Source organism: Lactuca sativa, chromosome 6 (genome assembly GCF_002870075.4).
Source record: "Lactuca sativa cultivar Salinas chromosome 6, Lsat_Salinas_v11, whole genome shotgun sequence".
In the NCBI taxonomy this organism is placed as follows: domain Eukaryota; kingdom Viridiplantae; phylum Streptophyta; class Magnoliopsida; order Asterales; family Asteraceae; genus Lactuca; species Lactuca sativa.
Window position 1 is genome coordinate 42,569,411 of NC_056628.2, and position 21,555 is coordinate 42,590,965.

Genomic DNA, 21,555 nt, shown 5'->3' on the forward strand with positions numbered 1-21,555 from the left:
ATCATTGACATAAATATCCAAATTACCATAATACCCCTGAAGGTCAAAGTCAAAGTCAACCTTCCTGATTGACTCTACTCGCTGAGTCAACCCGTCGACTCGCCGAGTTCTCATATCCACAAAACTCTCATAGCACGACTTAACTCGCCGAGTCGCCCCAAGACTCGTCGAGTCCAATGATCTCTGAGTTCCATCCTGACCAAATCACTGAGTCCCCAACCGAATCACTAATCCAAGGCTTTAACTGAAAGAGGTTAGGTTATGTGAGCAGACTCGTCGAGTCCAAGAACAGACTCGCGGAGTTCACGACAATCTTCAATAGACTCGCCGAGTTGTTCTTCCAATTCGTCGAGTCCAAGCTTATCATCATAAGACTCGCCGAGTCACCCATGCGACTCGCCGAGTTACTACGCGACTCAATGTCTGATCTCTAGCCCGACTCGCCGAGTCATCTCCCAGACTTGTCGAGTCCATACGTGCATTCTCATAATCTCGAGTCACAGAGCTACTCCTTTGCTCCAAACAATAGATCTGGGTCTCTAGGGTCCATTAGCAACATAAAGTTGCCACCTTTACGTGCTTCTTGCTCCATAATACCAAAAACCAAGCTAGAAAGGGACTTAACTCTTGAGGAAGGGCTTTTGCATAACAACTAGAAAGGCTTTCTGCATCAATGATCCATATAGAACTCAGATCTGGAGTTTCAACTCCAGATCTAACTCATGCTTCAAGATCTCATCAATATTTCTCCAACCAAACCCTAAAACTCCATGAAAATGGAACTAGAAAGGAGAAGGCCAAGGACAACGATTTCTTACCTCCAAAATGATCTCCCACTGAAGTATAATCCGGATCTCTTCAAGTCTCCTTGATCCAAGCTTCTTGATCTTCAAGATCCCTTCACAAATCACTCCAATTTGCTTCCAAGTCTTCTCACAAACGAAATTAGGGCCTCTGGATCTCAAAAGGGTAGCAAAGAGGCTGAGGGTGGGTTATAATGTGCTTTATATACGGCACAACCCCTGGGATTAGGGTTTTCTCCCTTCAGCACCAACTCGTTAAGTACAAGTCGCCGACTCGGCGAGTTGGCCACTTAAACCCACGACAAATCCCGCTTCGACTCGGCGAGTAAGCATGCCTACTCGTCGAGTCCCTTTCCTTAATTTACAATTTAGCCCTTCAACAACACCTCTGGAATTTGGGGTGTCACAACTCTCCCCCACTTAAATTAGGCTTCGTCCTCGAAGCCTACTGAAATCTACGCTTCAGGACAAACCCCTTGCACTGCAGACTTCGATTTTCTCAATCAACTCATGCTCTTACAAACCCTACTTCTATATGTCTCTTGAAATGGCTTATTCGCACGTGGCATCCTTGCCACTATTCCAAGCCAACCATCGGTCTTTCAACTCCATAGCACTACATATCAGTCACATATCACCCGATGATACCATCCCTTCAAATCAGGAACACACCTTCGCGCCCTGCGAACGCTAGATACCACAAACACCCACTGAACTCTGTTAAGACACTAATCCGTCCTCCTTCGCCCATGATTGGCGATAACCCTGATTACTTGCAACCTGGAATGAACCCTGTTTTCCCCTATGATTCTATACCTCACGCGCTGACAGGATACCGCATCCTTCAGCTCCCATAGCCCATCAACCAAACATCTCGCGTAACCACTTGTACCTAGACCAATCAGCCTCGGGCTGTAATACCGGGCACGCCCATAACAGGTCCAGACTACTCCCGAGTCTGTTAACCTGCTGTCTCACCTTCCTCTGTCCAAATCTCCAATCTGAAACCACTATCCTCCTCCTCTTCCAAGGAGACTAAAAACATGTCTGCGCATCATCCAACATTGCCACAACCTCAACGGGCATCCTACCCGTAAGTTCTTCCATATATCTGGTACACCCCCAGTGCTTACTATCAATAACTTAAGTACTTTCGATCACCCATTTACACTACTGCTTTCCATTCAGAGGACCCACACTCCTTCCGGAGCTACGCACCTTTCTTTTCCAGGAAACCTACTCAACAACCCTTACTGCACTTACAAGTGCCACTGAGCTAAACTCCACTCTACACTATCTATGTAGAGCAACTGCTATTCCTGAACTCCCATATACTCCGATTCCGATCACATACTAACTAGGCCCACGCACGACCTCCAGCCAACTCCATCATCATGATCAATACTTAGGGCCACACCATCTCGATTACCATTGCATGGTGACATATTCACTCATTCTCCTCATATTGATCCACTAACACATACAGAGTCTTCAGCATGACTGGACCGCCTTTCCAGGCCTTCATCCTATCTGGACCACTCTCAGAACCTTCAACATGTCTGGACCGTTCCCTGAGATCATAATACCACTATGCATGATCCACCTATAGATCAAGTTGCTTATCCAAGCAAAATCCTGTAACCCTTGGTCGCACTCGACCCCATAATAGAATGATAGACGAACCTTAGATCCAACTTGCAAACTATAACCCAGACCTGGTCACACGTATATCGAATCAAATCTAATGTCATCATAAATACCCGCCGTTACACATGAAGAACCACTACCATGAACATAATTGGGAGTCCTTAACTTCACATTCACTCGCCACAAAGCCCATACTGGATCGAGACTGATCCGATTCTACCAATACAAAACTAGCCCGAGAAGACTTCCACAATTATCCCGAAGGTTACCGCCACACGAGTCTAATACAAATCAAAATTCTATTTCACCATTGGGGAGAAACATACCCCAAAGACTTTGGGAACATAAACACACTGCATAAGGGAATGGGTGGCACGATCCTAGCTTCGCAACTGTCGCCTCTTGAATCCCATTCGGAGAATTCCTGCTCCCTGAGGGTTCACAACTTAATGTCTGTCCGACCATTTTGGAAAACATAATCTGAGCAGCAACAGACAAAAACTTCAATGGCTGATGCTCAACCTGAGAATTACCAATTCTCCCCCACTTAGAACACTAACCACCACCCACTGGTGTGAAGCCCAACATAACTTAGGTGACAATCCCTGATGCTCGAATGATCCCACTCTCAAATCTTGAAGTCCAAAGATAGATGCTCTACTAATACTTCAACAACAAGTTGTTTCCCTTGGCGCTCTCATACGCCAATTAATAACGATTACTAAAAACCATTGAATCCTGACAATGTCGAATAACTATCCCATAGGACTCTGTCCGCAACCTCCCACATAATACCCTTCTTCCCAAAGTGCTCCGACAAATCTCCCACCCTCGGCTCTAGAAATACTATCATTCAGGGTCTCGCACCCTGACTTATTCACCAGCTCGATCATCCATATCTGAACTACAGTATCCGAAGCAACCTCTGCCCTAAACCGGGTTACAAACTACTCCCAATACATAGTCTCCAGTCCCCAAAAGTGCAATAGATCGTACAATCAATCCTTACAGCTCGATACAAGAGATCCAAGGCGAACCAAACCTCACAACATACTCATGCCACATCGACCCACCCACGCTTACTAGTGCTGAAATATTGTCGCCAATCCTAGTGACCAGCTAACCCGAGCTAGAACACAACCTGATCCTAGGGTCGCAAGCCTGCTCAATGCTCGGAGCTCGAACAACTGGAAGAGTATAATCCTTGCCCTAGGAAACAACATTCTTATCCATCTATTATCCATTCTACTTCCAGCTACAAAACTCTAACTGATCATAATCATCGCCCCCTTTCGGAGTCCCTACAACTCGAATCCCGGCCTCAAGCATGACCCCTGAAGCCTCAAACTAGGAAACTAATATATTAACTTCTCCCGCTCAACCCGCGGAGTGCATCAAGGATGGAACATTTCCCCAATCCCAAGTAATTGTAGCCCACTGCTCACCAAAATATGTCCCAGTGACAGGTCTCGGTACTGCAAGCTTGACCAACTCCTTTCTTCTGCCGCAGTTACAGCTATTGTAGCCGCCGCGACGACCGTCCCTGCAATGGTTGTATAGCGCTCGTCGAAATACTCAACCATGACGGTCTTGATAGACCCAAACATCTCCGACAATTTTCCCCGGACCATCTCGATCACCCCCTCCCGGATGATCTCGCTAACACAATCCTCTGACAATACTGACGTATCCTGACTAACAACTCTTGATCCTGACCTGGATTCAGTCTCAAAACGCCTTGTAATCACCATTCTGGCAATACACCAGAAAGATCTCGAATAACCAATATGCTAACAGGGAACCAACTCCCAACCAACCCTAGGGGTTGTGACTTCCTTGCTACGCATATGGGTCCTGTGCTTTCAGTAGTATGGGCCCCTACTACCTTCCACACCTACCCATATTTGTCTCAAGTATCACCACAACACCCTGACAATATACGTAAACATAGCGAGCACTCAATCCTCACTCCTAGAGGAATGTTGGATATCTCATAACTGGCCTCCCGGCCTCTCACAACCCACTTATCCATGAAACTTTCACCAACCCTGCAGCACTAGTGTATGCTAGCCATACAACCTCAACCCAACCCACATAACATATAACATAACTACTGAGCATGTAATAATCATATAACATCACAGGTAGTCCTACAGGTCTTCCTAACTGGCATAACCACTAGCATGCATCACAAACTCATACTCAACATGAAACACTACTAGGATAACATATCCAATGGGTAGGCCTTGGTGCCTTAGACCCCTTAGTATAGTGAGGATAACTCACCTTGCAACTGCCGAACCGAATCACAAGAGCACAATCCAGAAGCACCGCCTCAAACTCCAACACCTACATCCATCAATAATCATTGACATAAATATCCAAATTACCATAATACCCCTGAAGGTCAAAGTCAAAGTCAACCTTCCTGATTGACTCTACTCGCCGGGTCAACCCATCGACTCGCCGAGTTCTCATATCCAGAAAACTCTCATAGCACGACTTAACTCGCCGAGTCTCCCCAAGACTCGTCGAGTCCAACGATCTCTGAGTTTCATCCTGAACAACTCACTGAGTCCCCAACCGAATCACTAATCCAAGGCTTTAACTGAAAGAGGTTAGGTTATGCGAGCAGACTCGCCGAGTCCAAGAACAGACTGGCCGAGTTCACGACAATCTTCAATAGACTCGTCGAGTTGTTCTTCCAACTCGTCGAGTCCAAGCTCATCATCATAAGACTCGCCGAGTTACTATGCGAATCAATGTCTGATCTCTAGCCCGACTCGCCGAGTCATCTCCCAGACTTGCCGAGTCCATACGTGCATTCTCATAATCTCGAGTCACAGAGCTACTCCTTTGCTCCAAACAATAGATCTGGGTCTCTAGGGTCCATTAGCAACATACATTTGCCACCTTTACGTGCTTCTTGCCCCATAATACCAAAAACCAAGCTGGAAAGGGACTTAACTCTTGAGGAAGGGCTTTTGCATAACAACTAGAAAGGCTTTCTGCATCAATGATCCATATAGAACTCAGATCTGGAGTTTCAACTCCAGATCTAACTCATGCTTTAAGATCTCATCAATATTTCTCCAACCAAACCCTAAAACTCCATGAAAATGGAACTAGAAAGGAGAAGGCCAAGGACAACGATTTCTTACCTCCAAAATGATCTCCCACTGAAGTATAATCCGGATCTCTTCAAGTCTCCTTGATCCAAGCTTCTTGATCTTCAAGATCCCTTCACAAATCACTCCAATTTGCTTCCAAGTCTTCTCACAAACGAAATTAGGGCCTCTGGATCTCAAAAGGGTAGCAAAGAGGCTGAGGGTGGGTTATAATGTGCTTTATATACGGCACAACCCCTGGGATTAGGGTTTTCTCCCTTCAGCACCAACTCGTTAAGTACAAGTCGCCGACTCGGCGAGTTGGCCACTTAAACCCGCGACAAATCCCGCTTCGACTCGGCGAGTCAGCATGCCTACTCGTCGAGTCCCTTTCCTTAATTTACAATTTAAGCCCTTCAACAGCACCTCTGGAATTTGGAGTGTTAAAGGTTTCATGGCAGTTAGTTGTGGTTTATCTAACTTCGTGAGTCTTCTCACTATGATTTGTAAGATGTTACCTATCTTTGTGACTCTTGCACATGTATGTTGGGATGAGCCCATTTGCATGTTGGGATTGGCCTATTTACATGTTAGGTTGGGCCCATTTGTTATGCATATTTGGTTGGGCCCATTTGCATGTTGGGTGGGCCCATTTGTATGTTGGGCTGGGCCCATTTTATGTGGTATTTTAGGGAATCTCACTAAGCTTTGTGCTTACGGTTTTGTAGTTTAACATTTTTAGGTACTTCCAGTTCTAAAGGGAAGAGTCTGGCTTGACTACACAATGTCCCCCCTATGATTTTCCATATTGATGACTTTTGTTATACTCTGATATTTTAGATACATTTATATCATGTTTGATTTTGGAACAAATGTTGTATTAATTTGATGGCTTAAAAATTTAGAAAAAAATTATCAGCATTTTGGGATGTTACAATTTGGTATCAGAGCTTTGGTTTGAGGGATTCAGGCGCACTCTTGGGTGTGTTTGGACTCAAAATGAGGAATTGATAATATTTTAAAAAGTAAATGAATTTTCTAAAAAGGATTTTACAAAGAAAGGGGTGCGACGCGTGTAATCACCCGAGTTCAAGTAAGTGATTCCCAAAATACCAATACATAAGTATTATGTTTAGTATTTTATTATATGAATTGCATGTTAGAGTGGGTGAAGGATACATTCACGAATTGCATGCTAGAATTTTCTAATTTATGTGATTCCTGTAGCCTAGGGGGATTGAACGCTAAATATTACTTGGGATCTATATCAACAAAGTTAATTGCTAAGTGTATGCTTTAAAAATTGTATACAATTAGTATCATATAGCCATAGAATGTTTGATTTAGCCTTGTTTCCTGTTCCTTTTCTGGTTGTGGGCTTAGGGTAGAATCATTTATTCGACAGTCTATCTGATCCTGTTTTGTGTATAATTTTCATGCATAAGTAAACTCCCTTATAGATTTGATATTGGCCACTGTTGAGAAGGTCTCTTCATAGTAAACTCCCGGAGTTTGAGTGAAACCTTTTGCAACCAGTGGTGTCGTAAACGTGTGCACTTTCCCATCCAAGTTGGTCTTCTTCTTAAAGATCCACTTGCATCCGACCGTCTTACGACCTGGTACATTGTCAACCAAGTTCCAAACTTGATTGTCATACATGGACTGAATCTCTTTGTCCATTGCCTCTTTCCACTTCGCAGACTTTGGGCCCACCGTGGCTTCCTTGTAGTTGTTAGCTTCATCCATATTTATCAGTGTACTATCGCTGATAAAACTATCACCCTCAGTAGTTATATGTAAACCACATAATACGTGTGGAACACTAACTCTACTGAAACGTCTCAGAGGTAAGGACTTATCAATCGGTTCAACAGGAGTCTCCTACTCAGGTTGAGCGCTAGCGTTAAAGGTTCCTTCATCACTTGATTCTTGAAGCTCTTCAAGATTAATTTGCCTCCCACTATCCTCTTGGTGTATGAGTTCTCTCTTGCGAAAGACTCATCTCCATGCTACGAAGACCACGTTCTTACTAGGTCTGTAGAACAGATATCTAAAGGACTTCTGTGGATAGCTGATGAAAATACAACACTCACTACGAGGTTTGAGCTTGTCGTGAGTCTCTCGTCTTATGAAAGCCTCGCAACCCCAAACCTTGATATGTACCAACGAGGGAACCTTCCCTGTCCACATCTCGTGAGGTGTTTTGGCAACCTTCTTTGTTGGGACTAGATTAAGGATATGGGCGCAATCTCTAAGGCATACCCCCAAAATGAGATAGCTAACGAAGCTCGACTCATCATGGAACGAACCATGTCTAACAAGGTTCGATTGCGCCTCCAGTCACACCATAAAGTTGTAGTGTCCCAAGTGGCGTCTCCTGTGATAAAATTCCACATTCCTTAAGATAGTCGTGGAACTCGATACTAAGATAATCACCACCTTGATCAAATCGGATCATCTTTATCTTCCTGGACCAATTGCTTCTCCACTTCTTGCTTAAACCCTTTGAACTTTTCAAAAGTTTCTAACTTGTGCTTGATTAAGTAGATATATCGATATCTGCTATAATCATCGGTAAAAGTCATGTAGAAGCGATTTGTATCCCTTGTGGTGGATCTAAAGGGACCAAACACATCTATGTGTATGAGATCCAATAATCCATCACCTCTTTCACAAGAGCTACTGAATGGTGATTTAATCATCTTCCCAAGTAAACAAGATTCACACGCTTTATCCGACCTAAGGTCAAATGGCTCTAACACTCCATCCTTTTGGAGTTGGGCTATGCGTTTCTTGTTGACATGTCCAAGACGACAATGCCACAAGCATGCATTGTCCAAACCATTGGGCGAATCAATATACAACACATTATTTCCTAAGTTGTCTACAACCATCACAGTTTCATATATACCATTACAAGGCAATGCTTCAAAATAAAAAATACCTTTATAGAAAGCATTAATAGAACCAACTTCATTATTAAATGAAAATCTAAAACCTTGTCTATACAAACTGTGACAACCCGAAATTTCCATTTTGTACGAACATTAACTATTCAATAGAAGCTAGTCCAATTTCAATGAACTTCAGACTTTTCCGAATAAGTTTGTGTACATTAGGGTTTACGTTTAAGGAGATATCAGGAGAGTGGATGCTCATGGGCTTGTGAAACTTGAGCATTTCAAAACTTCATAATGTTAGAGTCCAATTCCAGAATAAAAATATTTTCTGCCAAAATATTTCAGGACTATAAATAGATTTTTGAACTAAATTCATTCATTATTCACATTTCCAACTAGAGAAAAACCATTTTCTCTCTCATGGATCTTCGGGTTTTCATCCCAAATCGTGAGTACACTTCCCTAGTTGTGTTATAATGCTTGTCTTATGCTTAATAACATAAATTACATGTCAAATATGTGAGATCCGGGAGTTTACCGCCCAAGAACGTTCTTGGGGAGTAAACTCCAAAATGAAGCTTTAAGGCTATCTAGTCCCATTTCCTTGTTAGGTAACTAGTTTAGGATAATATGTATGATCATTTGAGGCTAGAAATCAATCAAGAACACATAGCTTTGGGAGTTTACGGCCCAAGAGTTTCTTGGACCGTAAACACCAATTTCAAGGGCTTAAATGTGCCCTAATCACTCCCAAAGGCTTTAGACTTTAACCCTAATTTACTTCTAGCTAATATGGGGACATTAACACATCAAAAACACCCCTAAAAGGGAGTTTACGGCCAAGAAATGCTCTTGGGCTGTAAACACCAAGTAAGGGCACCAAAGTGTGCCTAGGGTCCCCCTTAGCCTTAAACAAAAGCCTAGAAATTATCCTACTTGTGCAAGAGACTTGAAAGAATTAAAACATCCATACCATGAGAGTTTACGGCCGTAAACTCTAAGGGATATGGTCTTTAGGCCGTAAACTCCTCAAAGGAGTATTATCTATGCCCTAAACTACCCAAAGGATTAAAACACCAAGCTAGGCTTATTCTAGAAATCATTTAGCACCTTAAAACACCCAAAACCACCAAGATTGGAGTTCACGGTCGTAAACTCAAGTGTTTACGATCATAAACTCCTTGGGTGGGGTTTATTGAGGAGTAAACACTTATACAAGGCCCTTTGGTACATTAAACCCCTTTTGCCTTGTCCCACAACAACTTAGATGCAACCATTAGGACCTATAACACTTATACAAAGTGTTTACATGTTCCTGAGTGTCCCAACTTATTTCATTAAGTTATTATTTGGCTAATTAGTTATATATATGCTCATTATATGATAACTAGGCTCGTGCGTGTGAACAAGTCTCAGTTTGCCACCTAGCACGGTATCCGACACTACAATCCAAACCACTCACCACAAGTGAGTTCATACCCCTTTAATTAACCTTTGAAATAATTTTAAATGTTTTAAATACTTTATGGGGGGATACAAGTTAAATACTTATAGATATTGCTTCAATCACATGTGATTACATCAATCACATGTGATTAATAACTAGAAAACCAATGATTTTATCACTGTTCAAACTGTTTTACAAACTCTTTTACTTATCAAATGCTTTTATTTAAACTTTGTTATACTTCTTATAAATTGCATGCCTATATATGTATAGATATATAAGCAATGTTTAAAGGGCTTAGGAAGGCCATCCACCCTATTTCCTTTTTCTCGATTTGGATGTGGTCTGGTGGGATTTCGGGTAGCCCTCCGAAGGTCGTTTCAATATTAATTATATATCAAATGTACATATATAGACATAAAAGTACTCCTTTATTCATACTTATCAGTACATCATTAGTAAGTTACCATCGGGGTAACACAGGATCATACTACTACAATTTCTAGATCAATGAGTCAGTTCATTCATGAGTCAATACTTATTACTACGAGTACATATACAACTATACTAGAGGAAGAACATATACAACTATACTAGAGGAAGAACATATACAACTATACTAGAGGAAGAACATATACAGCTATACTAGAGGGAGAACATATACAACTATACTAGAACAGTTTATTACAGTACATATACTAGAATACGTTCATTATTGTGATATGAATCGGAGCATGACTTAAATGCCATGGCCCGAGTTGTAGCCATAATGTCTTGAAGGGAGAGCGTGAGTTTGCGTATAGATCTATGTTGGATTGACTATCCTACACCTTGCTGCTAGCTACAGCCGGACCTACAGGTTTGCGGGTGCCAAACGTCATTCCGTTATTACGACCATTCGTATGTCGTTGTTACCAGTCGATAGTATGGTTCAATTAGTCACATGATACCTTAATATAAATCCGGTTTAAGGTAGTTAGTACAGCAGTAGTTCCTATAATACAACACTACAGTACTACAATGATTTACCCATTACATATATTTAGTGATTATTTCACTTAAACATTAATGTACAAACTATATTTTGTTAAATGATAGTTACACTTGGGAAATTACACACTTTTACAACAAACGAGCATACAAAACAGTTAAGCCTTGGTAGAAGGCTACTTTAATAGAAAATATAGGTTTTTCTGAGAGATTCAAACTTTTACAAACACTTACATACATTTTACAAACTTACACTTGAGACACGTTCAAACGTTTTGATAACAAACATCGACACTAAAATACTTATGGACTCACCAGCTTAATGCTGATAAACTCTTTCAAAATAACTTGTATTCTCAGGTCATCAGTAGACAGGTACCGAGGCCAGCTTTTGAGAAGATGGAGTGCATTCAAGACTCATCTTATTATTTTGATTTACATTATATTTTTGGTGTCTAAAACTGTACAGAACACGCTTGTATTAAAATTATATATTTAATGCAATGGATGATGTTGTTTGCTTATTTACATTTACTATGTTGTGATACTTTACATGACGTCCTCCGCCCCAGAACGTTTCCGCCGTTCTTGGTTTTTGGGTGTGACACAAACCATGAAAATAAATAATATTCCTCGTCATTTTTGACGAGTAGCAACAATCATTCAAATCTAATCCTAACCCACTATTAAGCACTAAAGAATAAACTTCAATCTTGGTGATAGGTGACACTCTCCTATTCCCTATGATCAAGTTCATCTTCCTATGTTCCACATCCCTACTTCTTCTTATACCATGCAAATCATAACAAATATGAAAACCACATCCTATATCAAGGACCCAAGAACTAGCATGTGATGAGTTATTAGATTGAATAGTGTAAATACCTGCAAAGGTGTGTTTATCTTCCCATCCTTGATATCCTGTAGATACTTTGGGTAACTTCGTTTCCAATGCCCTTTGTCGTGATAGTAGAAGCACTCTACATCCTGTTGATTAGATGAAGGAGTAGCAAAACCACCTTTGGATCCACTTGAAGAAGATCCATCATGAGACTTTACCTTGTGGCTCTTAGAGGGAGCTTTCCTCTTCTTCCCCTTCCCATGTCCAATTGCCAAGACAGGGGTAGCAGCAGTAGGAGTTGATGCAGCATCTTTGCCTTTCAAGCTAGTTTCAACATTTCTTAACAACCCTTGAAGTTTTCTCAAGGTCACCTCATTCTAGTTCAAATGATAAGTCGTCTTGAACTGGTCATAACAAGGAGGTAAAGAGTATAGGATAATATCAATGGCAATCTCTTCATCAAACTTGACATTCAACTTGAGTAAACGATCCACATATCTCTGCATTCTTTGCAAGTGGCTCGTGATGGACTTTCCATCCTTCATTTTAGTTGTTATTAACAAGGCAACAATCTCGTACCTTTCTTGATGCGCGATTTGATGATACTTTTCCATCAATTCTTGGCACATGTCATAAGGCCAGTAGTGTAACATCCATAAAATTCGAACCAATTTAAAACTTTTTAATTCATATACAACCATTAAATTATTACAATTTGTTTTCAAAATAGTTTAAAACATCAGAGTTCCCAAAAATCATAATTGTCAATTGAGGAAGTGTACGGTGACGCCTTCGCCTTTCCGCAGTCATCCACTGAACCTGAAACAATAAACTGAAACTGTAAGCCCGAAAGCTTAGTGAGTTACCCCCAAGATACCAACCTTGCATAACCACAATCATGTCATATCAACAAATACAGAGCAACCATGCATCTCGAGTCTGCAGTGTGACTGGTCCGCCCGCATCGGGCCTTCAATCCACCTGGTCCACTCTCTGAGTCTACAGTATGACTGGACCGCCCGCATCAGGCCTTCAGTCTGTCTTGTCCACTCTCCGAGCCTCGACACGTCTGGACCGCCCTCTCAGGCCTTCAGCCTATCCGGACCGCTCGCTGGGCCTTCGGCCTGACAATGTACCCTTCTGGGTCTGCAGTCTATCCGGTCCACCCTGGGTATGTTGGCCTACAGCACGAAGCAGGACCCGCCTCAACCCAACCCCCCATACCAAACAATCATGAGCACATAAACAGATAATCACAAAACAGTCCATATATGACAAACCGATCTAACATATCATATAGCTTAGCAACATCCTATCCAGGATACCGACCTAATAGGTCACTAACATAGTACCATCCTATATACCAGGATACTGAACTAAACCAGGTCACTAACATAGTACCGTCCTAATTACCAGGACGCCGATCTAACAGATCAATACGCAGATCAAATCAATACAAGTATACAGTCCGAGAAAGGGTCGGCCTTGGTGCCTTAGACCCTGTTGATATAGTGATGATAACTCACCTTGAAATGCCAATCTAAACTGAAGAAGCAAATTCCTGAACCACCGTCTCATCAAAAATCCTGAACTATCCAGAATAGCAAATAATGAGTCAACACACGAGAGTATAAATCTTGACCAAGAATCACTCATACAATAATAGCCAATTTGCTTTCCTCTAATTTGGGGCCAAGGCCCAAAACCAAACCCATGATCCAAGTCCATATAACAAGGCCCAACATTGGCCCAACTTTCCAAACTAGGCCCAACTACCTAATTAGGCCTACATCCAAGATCCAAGACCAAGAATTGGCCCAAAACACCTTACCCATAATGTCTAGCAAAGGTCCAAGTCTAACTAGTCCATAGACAGCCCAAACTCGAAGCCCAATATCAAAAACCCCCAACAGAGGACGTACGCTGGACGTACCCCTCTAGTACGTGGGGCGTACTTCGACTCATGTTGACTGGAAACGGGCCATTAACCCGGTAAGTGGGGTGTACTTCTACCTACGCGGGGCATACGCGAGTTGAACAAAAACTCTCGTAAGTGCTTAATGGCTTAAGCACTTAAGCCCAAACTTCAGATCCACCGACTAAATATTCCTAGGACTCACAAAGTCTCAAACTTTATCACTTTGGACGTTCAGAAAGCTCTTAATCTAAGGTCTTAATCCATTAAGACCTTCCTAATGCATTCATGGGACACCTAAGTCATTGGGACCTCATTTTTAACACTCATAACCCCTTCAAGAGCCTGAAAGGATAACTCATCTCGTCCAAATCATGACATGCACCGTTTTGGGACTTTTGGGGACAAGAATACTTCCATGAAGCTAAAATGACTAGATCTAACTCATACAAGAATAAAGTTTCAAGCTTTTTACCTCCTGAAGCTTCTAGAACACACTCCAACTTCATATCTTCAAGCCAATCTTCTTCTCCAACTTCTTGGTGCAATGCTTTTACCTCCAAGAGCTCAAAATACCCACCAAGCTTCTAGAACACACACCAACTTCAGATCTTCAAGCCAAATAGGCCCATTGGTGTGCACAGAAACAACTCAAGCCAAATAGGCTTACAGTCGCCTGAAGACAAGTTATCAACATGTACAAATGTAGAAAAATAAAGTTGTAGCCGGAGAAAAATTGGCTTTGACATTTTATCAAACATTTGCAGGGAAAAAGAAAAGGCTTTTGAAAATTCCACCTTCTTTCATTGAAACATCAATCCTGAAAACTCGAGAGCAAGAAAAGCAAGTTTAAATCATGAGGGAGATAACAGATTGATTTTTTAAATTATATAGATTATAAAAATCACCCTTCAACTTAGTAGCTTTTTACAAATAAATTTACATATTTTTGTTGTAATAACGTTATAAAATGTGCTAATACAAAATTAAAACCAAAGAAAATGTTATTATATTATTAATTTGAATTATTAGTTATTTTATTAAATCGACATTGTTAAATATATATATATATATATATATATATATATATATATATATATATATATATATATATATATATATATATATATATATATATATATATATATATTACACGTGCATTTGTTAAATAAAAAACTACAATATTAATAACCATTATATTTAGAAATCTTTTATAAAATAGAAATATTATACAAATAAAAGAGTTAAGGGGCCAAAATTGACACATAAAAGTTTGATACTATTTTAGTGTAAAAGATCACTGTAATGCAAAATTTAATGTTATACGAAATTTAATGTTATACTATTTATTTACATCAAAATGATGAAATAAATCAAATGTGTTGAAGATGAATTTATATAAAAATTGAGAAAAAAAAAGCAGAAAAGTTTTGAAATGTAGTTGTAGATGTTCTAAGATTCTCGAGTGCTTTAAGGTGTTGTGTATATTCGTCTTCATCTAAATAATTTTTCAAGCAGATGCGTATATACATCCATCGTAACTTAAGTCTTGTTCTCTATTATCATATAACCATGCCATCTGTGGCCAAAATCGAAAATTGGTGTTTCTTATCTTTCCATTGAACAACCAAATTTAGATATTTATAAGCCACCCCAAAATATCGTTCATAGTAGTAGGGGTTTTGCATTTCTTATTATAAATGGTAAATAAAACTTTAAAAAATCTTACTAAAATGGTTATGTGCCCAATGCGACCTCATGAAAATACTACAACTCTTGAAAATATTTTATAAAACTTTCTTTTTCATTAATGATGTCACTTGGGTCCATACTTCATAATCATTTCTAACTTCACACTATTTAAGTTACTAATCATTAGATAAATTTGTTAAGTAACAAGTGACTAATTAATAGGAATATAACGACCATGTGACATTATGGTTACATTTTTATGAATTTCTCACATATCATGGAAATGGTCGATTATTATCTATATCCTTTTCTCACGTTCTCAATCGAATTACAAGGTTCTTAATAAAAAACATAAATACTATAAAAAAAATACTAGCTAAGACAAAACCCTAATGACCCCATAAATATGTGAACTAATAACATATATGCTACCTTTTGAATCAGTGAATCGGTGAAAAGAATACTAGCTAAGACAAAACCCTACTGTACAATCTTGAATCAATGAAAAAATGCTACATTTTGGACCGGCTGTGTAACAATGGATTCTCATGGAATTGGAAATCAAACCCAACTGATGCGGGATTCATTCTAGAACTCCATGAATTTCACACTTTGTTCAACACATTAGACTTCAATCATGTCACCAAGTTTGGATTTCGTTTTATGTTTCAATCAGACGGAGTTTATAGGGTCAATATTTTGAGGCGCATGTTGGATGCAAAAATCAATCAATCTGTTGGACCCCAGATTTGTTGGTCAAAACTCATCCCTCTTAAGGTGAAATGCTTCATTTGGAGAGCTGTGTTGGATCGGATACCAGTAGTGGAGACATTAATATATAGGGGTATAAATGTCCAAAATCAAAATTGTCAACTATGTGGGACTTGCATTGAAACTACAAACCATCTTCTGGTAGAATGTGCTTATTCCAAAGATGTTTGGTACTGGATTCTGAAGTGGTGCGACATAAAAAACTTGCAAGCTCGAAAGGTGGAGGACATCATTATTTACGCTGCAACATGGGGGACTTGTCCCAGGAAAAAGAATATCCCGAATATGATATTTTATGCTACTTTATGGAACATTTGGATTACAAGAAATAGTAAGATTTTTAAGAACATTGTTGCTTGTCCAGCTAGAACCGCAGACTCAATCATATCTCAAACGTTCAAATGGAATAAATACAGAGGCAACAACTCGGGGAGTTGGGTGGAATGGAGCTATTCTCCTCTTTTAATTTAGTTGCTTTGTGTTTCTCTGTACTCTTATTTCTGTTCTTTCCCTGTTATCATCCCACTCATAGCATCTTGCTTTAATTGTGTTTTCTATTTTTATAATATTTTGTCGTTTCCAAAAAAAATAACATATAGGCTAACACGACCCACCTATGTTCTCCCTTGTTATAATGTTTTACCATACTAATCATTAGGTATGTCAAAATAATTTTGAGCGAAGGTCTGAGAACCGACATTGTGATGGAACTTTCTATACCTGGTATGTCTACACTTGCTTCTTGTAATAAGAATAAGTCATAACATTTTTGTAAATTGTTTCTTCCATCATATTGAGTTCCGTTTGAACTGACAAATTTATAATGTTAGCATAAAAGTGGTGGAGCCAGAACAAAAGTTCAGGGGTAGCATAGTTTTTCAACCCCTTTTTATATAATATGCCTTTTGGGTTCTAGTTAAACGGGTTCAGATTTTTGGGTTCGAAATTTTTGTATTTTTATAGCAAACTAGGTGTGAGACCCATGTATTACATGGGTTTATTTCAAAAAAAATTAAATATAAAATTTTAACAATTTGAAAACTTTAAATTTATAAGAAAAATAAGAAATTTTTTGAATTATTAAAATTAATGAGACTTTAATGCATTAGATACATTACATATATAAACCATTTCTAATATATATCTTACATATATATTACCTTATATATTAAATGTGGATTTTAATTTAATAAAATCAAAAATACAATAAAATGACAAGTGGAAAATAAATAAATTTAAAATTTCTAGAAAATGCCATGTGTCCAAATGAATGAGAAGAGGACATGTGGCAAAGTCATTTTCATTTATTAGGGTAGATTTTGAAACTACACATATTAGCAAACTTGATTTCAATAACATATATTAACTAACTTATAACCTTAAGTGCCTAATTAGTATTTATAAATTGTCTTTTGAAAATATTTCAACGGTACAACTAAAAACTTGATTTCCAGAAGGATATGGGGCTTCATGGAGAGGAAATAGTGGAGAGGAGATGAAAAGGTTAAGAATTTATTCCCTAAAATTTATCTTCTTGAAGCAAAAAAAGATTGCAAAGTCTCACAGCCAATTATGAAGGAGATGGCCTTGGATGTTCCCTTGGATGTTCGGTTCAAATGGGATTGGAAAAGACAGTTTAGAGCAAACACAAATATTTCAGCTATAAACTTGATTTCAAATTTCAAAAACAAATAATTACTAACTATTATAACTAAATAAACCTAATTGCTATTTTTTTAGTTTTTCTACACAATGGAAATTTGAAATAACCTAACAATAAACAATAAAATTGAGTTTTTTTTATTTGCCTACTTATTTCATTGTGCCAGTCGACCAAAGGGGAGCCCGTCGGATGTCGGACGATGGCGGCAATAGCAAGTCGACGACAAAAGCAGCAACAAATCGACATGAACCGTACGTAGGGGGACGAGCAAAGCAGTAGCGAATCTAGACCAAAAAATCACATGGTTCCCAAATTAAGTAAAGCCACTAAAAAAATCAACAAGTCTTGTGTGGGGTGTGGTCAGGTCGGGCCGTGTACCTTAACAAAACTGAACTAACCAGTTCAACCAGTTAAAACCGATCAGACACCACCGATTAAAAAATTTTAAAAACCGAATGAAAAATAATTGAAAAAAGTTGTACGTTTTAATGAAAAACTAGTTGATTATTAGTCTATTAATAAAGTGAATGAAGAGTAGCATTCTTTGGTGTGTGCACTTTTTTTATTAAAGTAATTTATTTATTTATTGATATTTTGAGAGTGCCGATTAAGAGTGGTTAACTTTTTGTTATTAATCTCATAATTTGAAATAACAAATTGAACCTAATAACTTATTATTATTTTTTTAAATGTTTTGTTAAGACATTCAAAAAAACAAAAAATAAAAAATAAAAAAATAAAAATTAAAAAAAGCAAGCTCAAGATAGATTATTTATTTTTTATAAGATAGTTCCTAATTCATATAGTGTAATTGAAATTGAAAATTTAGATATGTCCTAGGACCTACCTTGGGCCTTAGTAGATACGCCCCTCGAGCAGAGACACAATTCTTCTTTTGTTTCTTCTTCCGATTTTTGAAAAATAAGAGAATTTGGCTTCTACCTTATTTGTTTCATTAAACTTATTTGACATTTGGGCTTAAAAAATTTGGACTAATTAAATATATTGAACTATTTTAAACATTTTGGGTTTTTTTTGTGTTTGGATTTATAAGTTAGGAGTAACCCTGTTTTTTTATGGATAGCCCAAATTTTTTTTAGGATAACAACGCGTAAAAAAGGAAAAATTTTAGAAAATTTTATAGTTATGGACAAATTTTGACGGGTACCCCACGCTACTTCATAGCTCCGTCTATGGTTAACAACATATCTATTATGAAAAAAAATACATCATCTAAAAACGTTTTGAAAGTGAATTTTTAATTTATTTATTATGCTTGTATTAGGGGGTGTTCGTATATTTGAAGTGTTTATTGATTTATTGCGAGTAATAAACTAATTATTGTTTGGATCGAAAAATATTTAAACCATTTATTGAGTTAAATAAAGAGTTTTTGACAAGATACTTTCTACTTATTGACTTAAAAAAATAAGTTTCTTCATCGTTACATATATAAACACAATTTATTAAACACTAAAAAAGACTTATCAACTTATAAACACAAATATCAAACTGCATTTGATTTATTTACACACATATTACTATAAGTATGTAATATCTTTTCTAAAACACATTTAAAATAACAAATCTTGAATTCCATCTATTGTTTTATATACACTATAGAAGTAAATCATGTATGCAACAGTCTATTAGGATCTAGGTAAGAACCGACTGATCAACAAGAAGAAGCGTAGAGGACTAAAATTTGAACTTTATTAAACCCAACATTACTTGATTCATTTAAACAAACATCAATCACCTTGTGATTTATTTACACACATATTACTATAAGTATATAATATCTTTTCAAGAAACACATTTAAAGAAACAAATCTTGAATTCCATTCTCATTCACTTTTCAAGCTCCATGCCTACCCATGGTCTGCTCCCTAGGAGGGATCATAACCAGCATCGGTTGAGCCCCAAATCCAGGATGAGGAACCCTACGACGAATCTCACGCCCTTCTTGACAAAGAGCACAAGGATGACAACAAACATGAGTTGCAAAATCACAAGCTATTTCTGCTTGTTCTAGTTGTTCTTCATCCACATCACAACATCCACCACATGATTTGCTCATTGATTCCCAATTACCCTGTAAAAAAATCGTTAATTTCATGGGATTTTGTAGAAGATGTTAGCTAAAGACAAGATTTTTGAGAGATGAGAGTTGCCTGAAGGTTGAACTTTCTACGGATTGTTGTGCGAGTGGGATATGAGAACCATGGGGCCATGCAATTCCATCCGAAAAAGGAGTTCCCAATTAGGTATAAGCCAGTGTAAGGTAAGCAATGATTTGCGAAAGTTCCAGGAGTAGATCCAAGTCTTTCAACGTTGCTTCCGTAAATCACACAAGGGGCCACACTCCCAAGAAGACCTGTTGTTCAATTTCATAAGTATTATGATTTTGGAGATGTGGAATCCCTAATTTGACAAGAAAAAGATGTAGAAATGTAGAATCTGGAAGCTGAAATTGCTTATTTAGTTAGAAATATGCTCAGAAATGATATAGGTTTCATGTTCTTTGATTCACAGTTAGACTCATACAACTGCTTCAAGCTAATTCGAAATCCAGATGATCGAATAATAGAAACCCTAATTCTCAATAATTAGGAATCCACATCACGAGAAGAAATCGATTCGTTTTTCAGAGAAATGATAAGAAAGGGAAAGAGAAACTCACAGACTTCAAGATCGCTGCTACAGAACTCATCGTTACGACCTAGACACGCAAATAGACCCGAGTCCCATTGAGCCCTAGGCATCGGCTCTCCCATCACATTAGCACCGCCATTAGTCAATGGCAATCCGTCAGCAGTCCAGCCGTAAACAGCATGATGAAACCCTGATGCTACCGGAGGTGAAGACTGCTTCGTGTCCGCCGCCACAGCAGCTTTCTGTGAATTGGGGATCGGGGTTTTGGTGGTGGATTTCTTGTTATTTTCGTCGTTGATGGTTACGTTTGATTGTGGATCGTTGTTGGCGTCTAGATGAAGAGATTGATTTGCTAAAAGAGGGCTTGATTCCTCGTAATTGGCCATGATAGCGAATCCTGCAAATGGAAAATTTTAGGAGAGATCTGACGATGAACAGGCGTGAAGGTTTTGAGTACTTTTCCGACGTTTTCGGGTTATACGAACGTATCAAGATAATTGTACACGCTTAATATTATATTTGTTATTACAAAAATCCTATATCTTGACATTTTCACTCTTCAATTCTTATCTTTTGTTTTTTAAAATAAAGCTATCATATCATATCTCCATACTTCATAATTTAATAACCTATTTAATAAAATACTTTTTTTAAATTACGTGTCATTTTATTGCATTCTTCATCCAAAGTTAAATTACTTTTATACCCTCTAATTTTATTATCAGTTTTTATTTCCTTAAATCTCGCCAATAACGTGAATTCTGGATATCATTTTTGATTTCTTCCGGTATCATTCCCTTTCCATCATTAATTGTATTATCAAGCTTACATTGTATTTTTATTCAAGCAACATTTAGAGAGAGAAGAACCATCTCGATTCAGATGGATCTATAAAAAATTAGCTAAATCGATCGGAGGTAGCATGAAGATTGGAACTGTCACAAATATAGACAAAACTATGGCTCGAGCATATTCGTGATTGAGGTACGATTTACATGTTCTTGATTCTTTTGTTTCTTTTGCTTTAAGATTAAATCATGTTGTAAGATTAATGGATGAAGCTATTTCATATAAGAGAACTTCAGGATGTACCAATAAATAACCGGAAAAACAAAAGTAGGTCT

General features: G+C 38.3%; 1 protein-coding gene across 1 annotated transcript; it reads right to left on the reverse strand.

Annotated features, from left to right (window-relative positions):
- Nucleotides 1-19,469: 19,469 nt before the first annotated feature.
- LOC111893063 (cell number regulator 8) lies at nucleotides 19,470-20,961 on the reverse strand. The gene is made up of 3 exons (XM_023889140.3): nucleotides 20,460-20,961; nucleotides 19,951-20,153; nucleotides 19,470-19,871 (listed from the first exon to the last, which is right to left on the reverse strand). Exons 1-3 carry the CDS (start codon nucleotides 20,815-20,817, stop codon nucleotides 19,635-19,637), a joined length of 798 nt encoding a protein of 265 aa, XP_023744908.1. The 5' UTR covers nucleotides 20,818-20,961; the 3' UTR covers nucleotides 19,470-19,634.
- Between the last annotated feature and the right edge of the window lie 594 nt (nucleotides 20,962-21,555).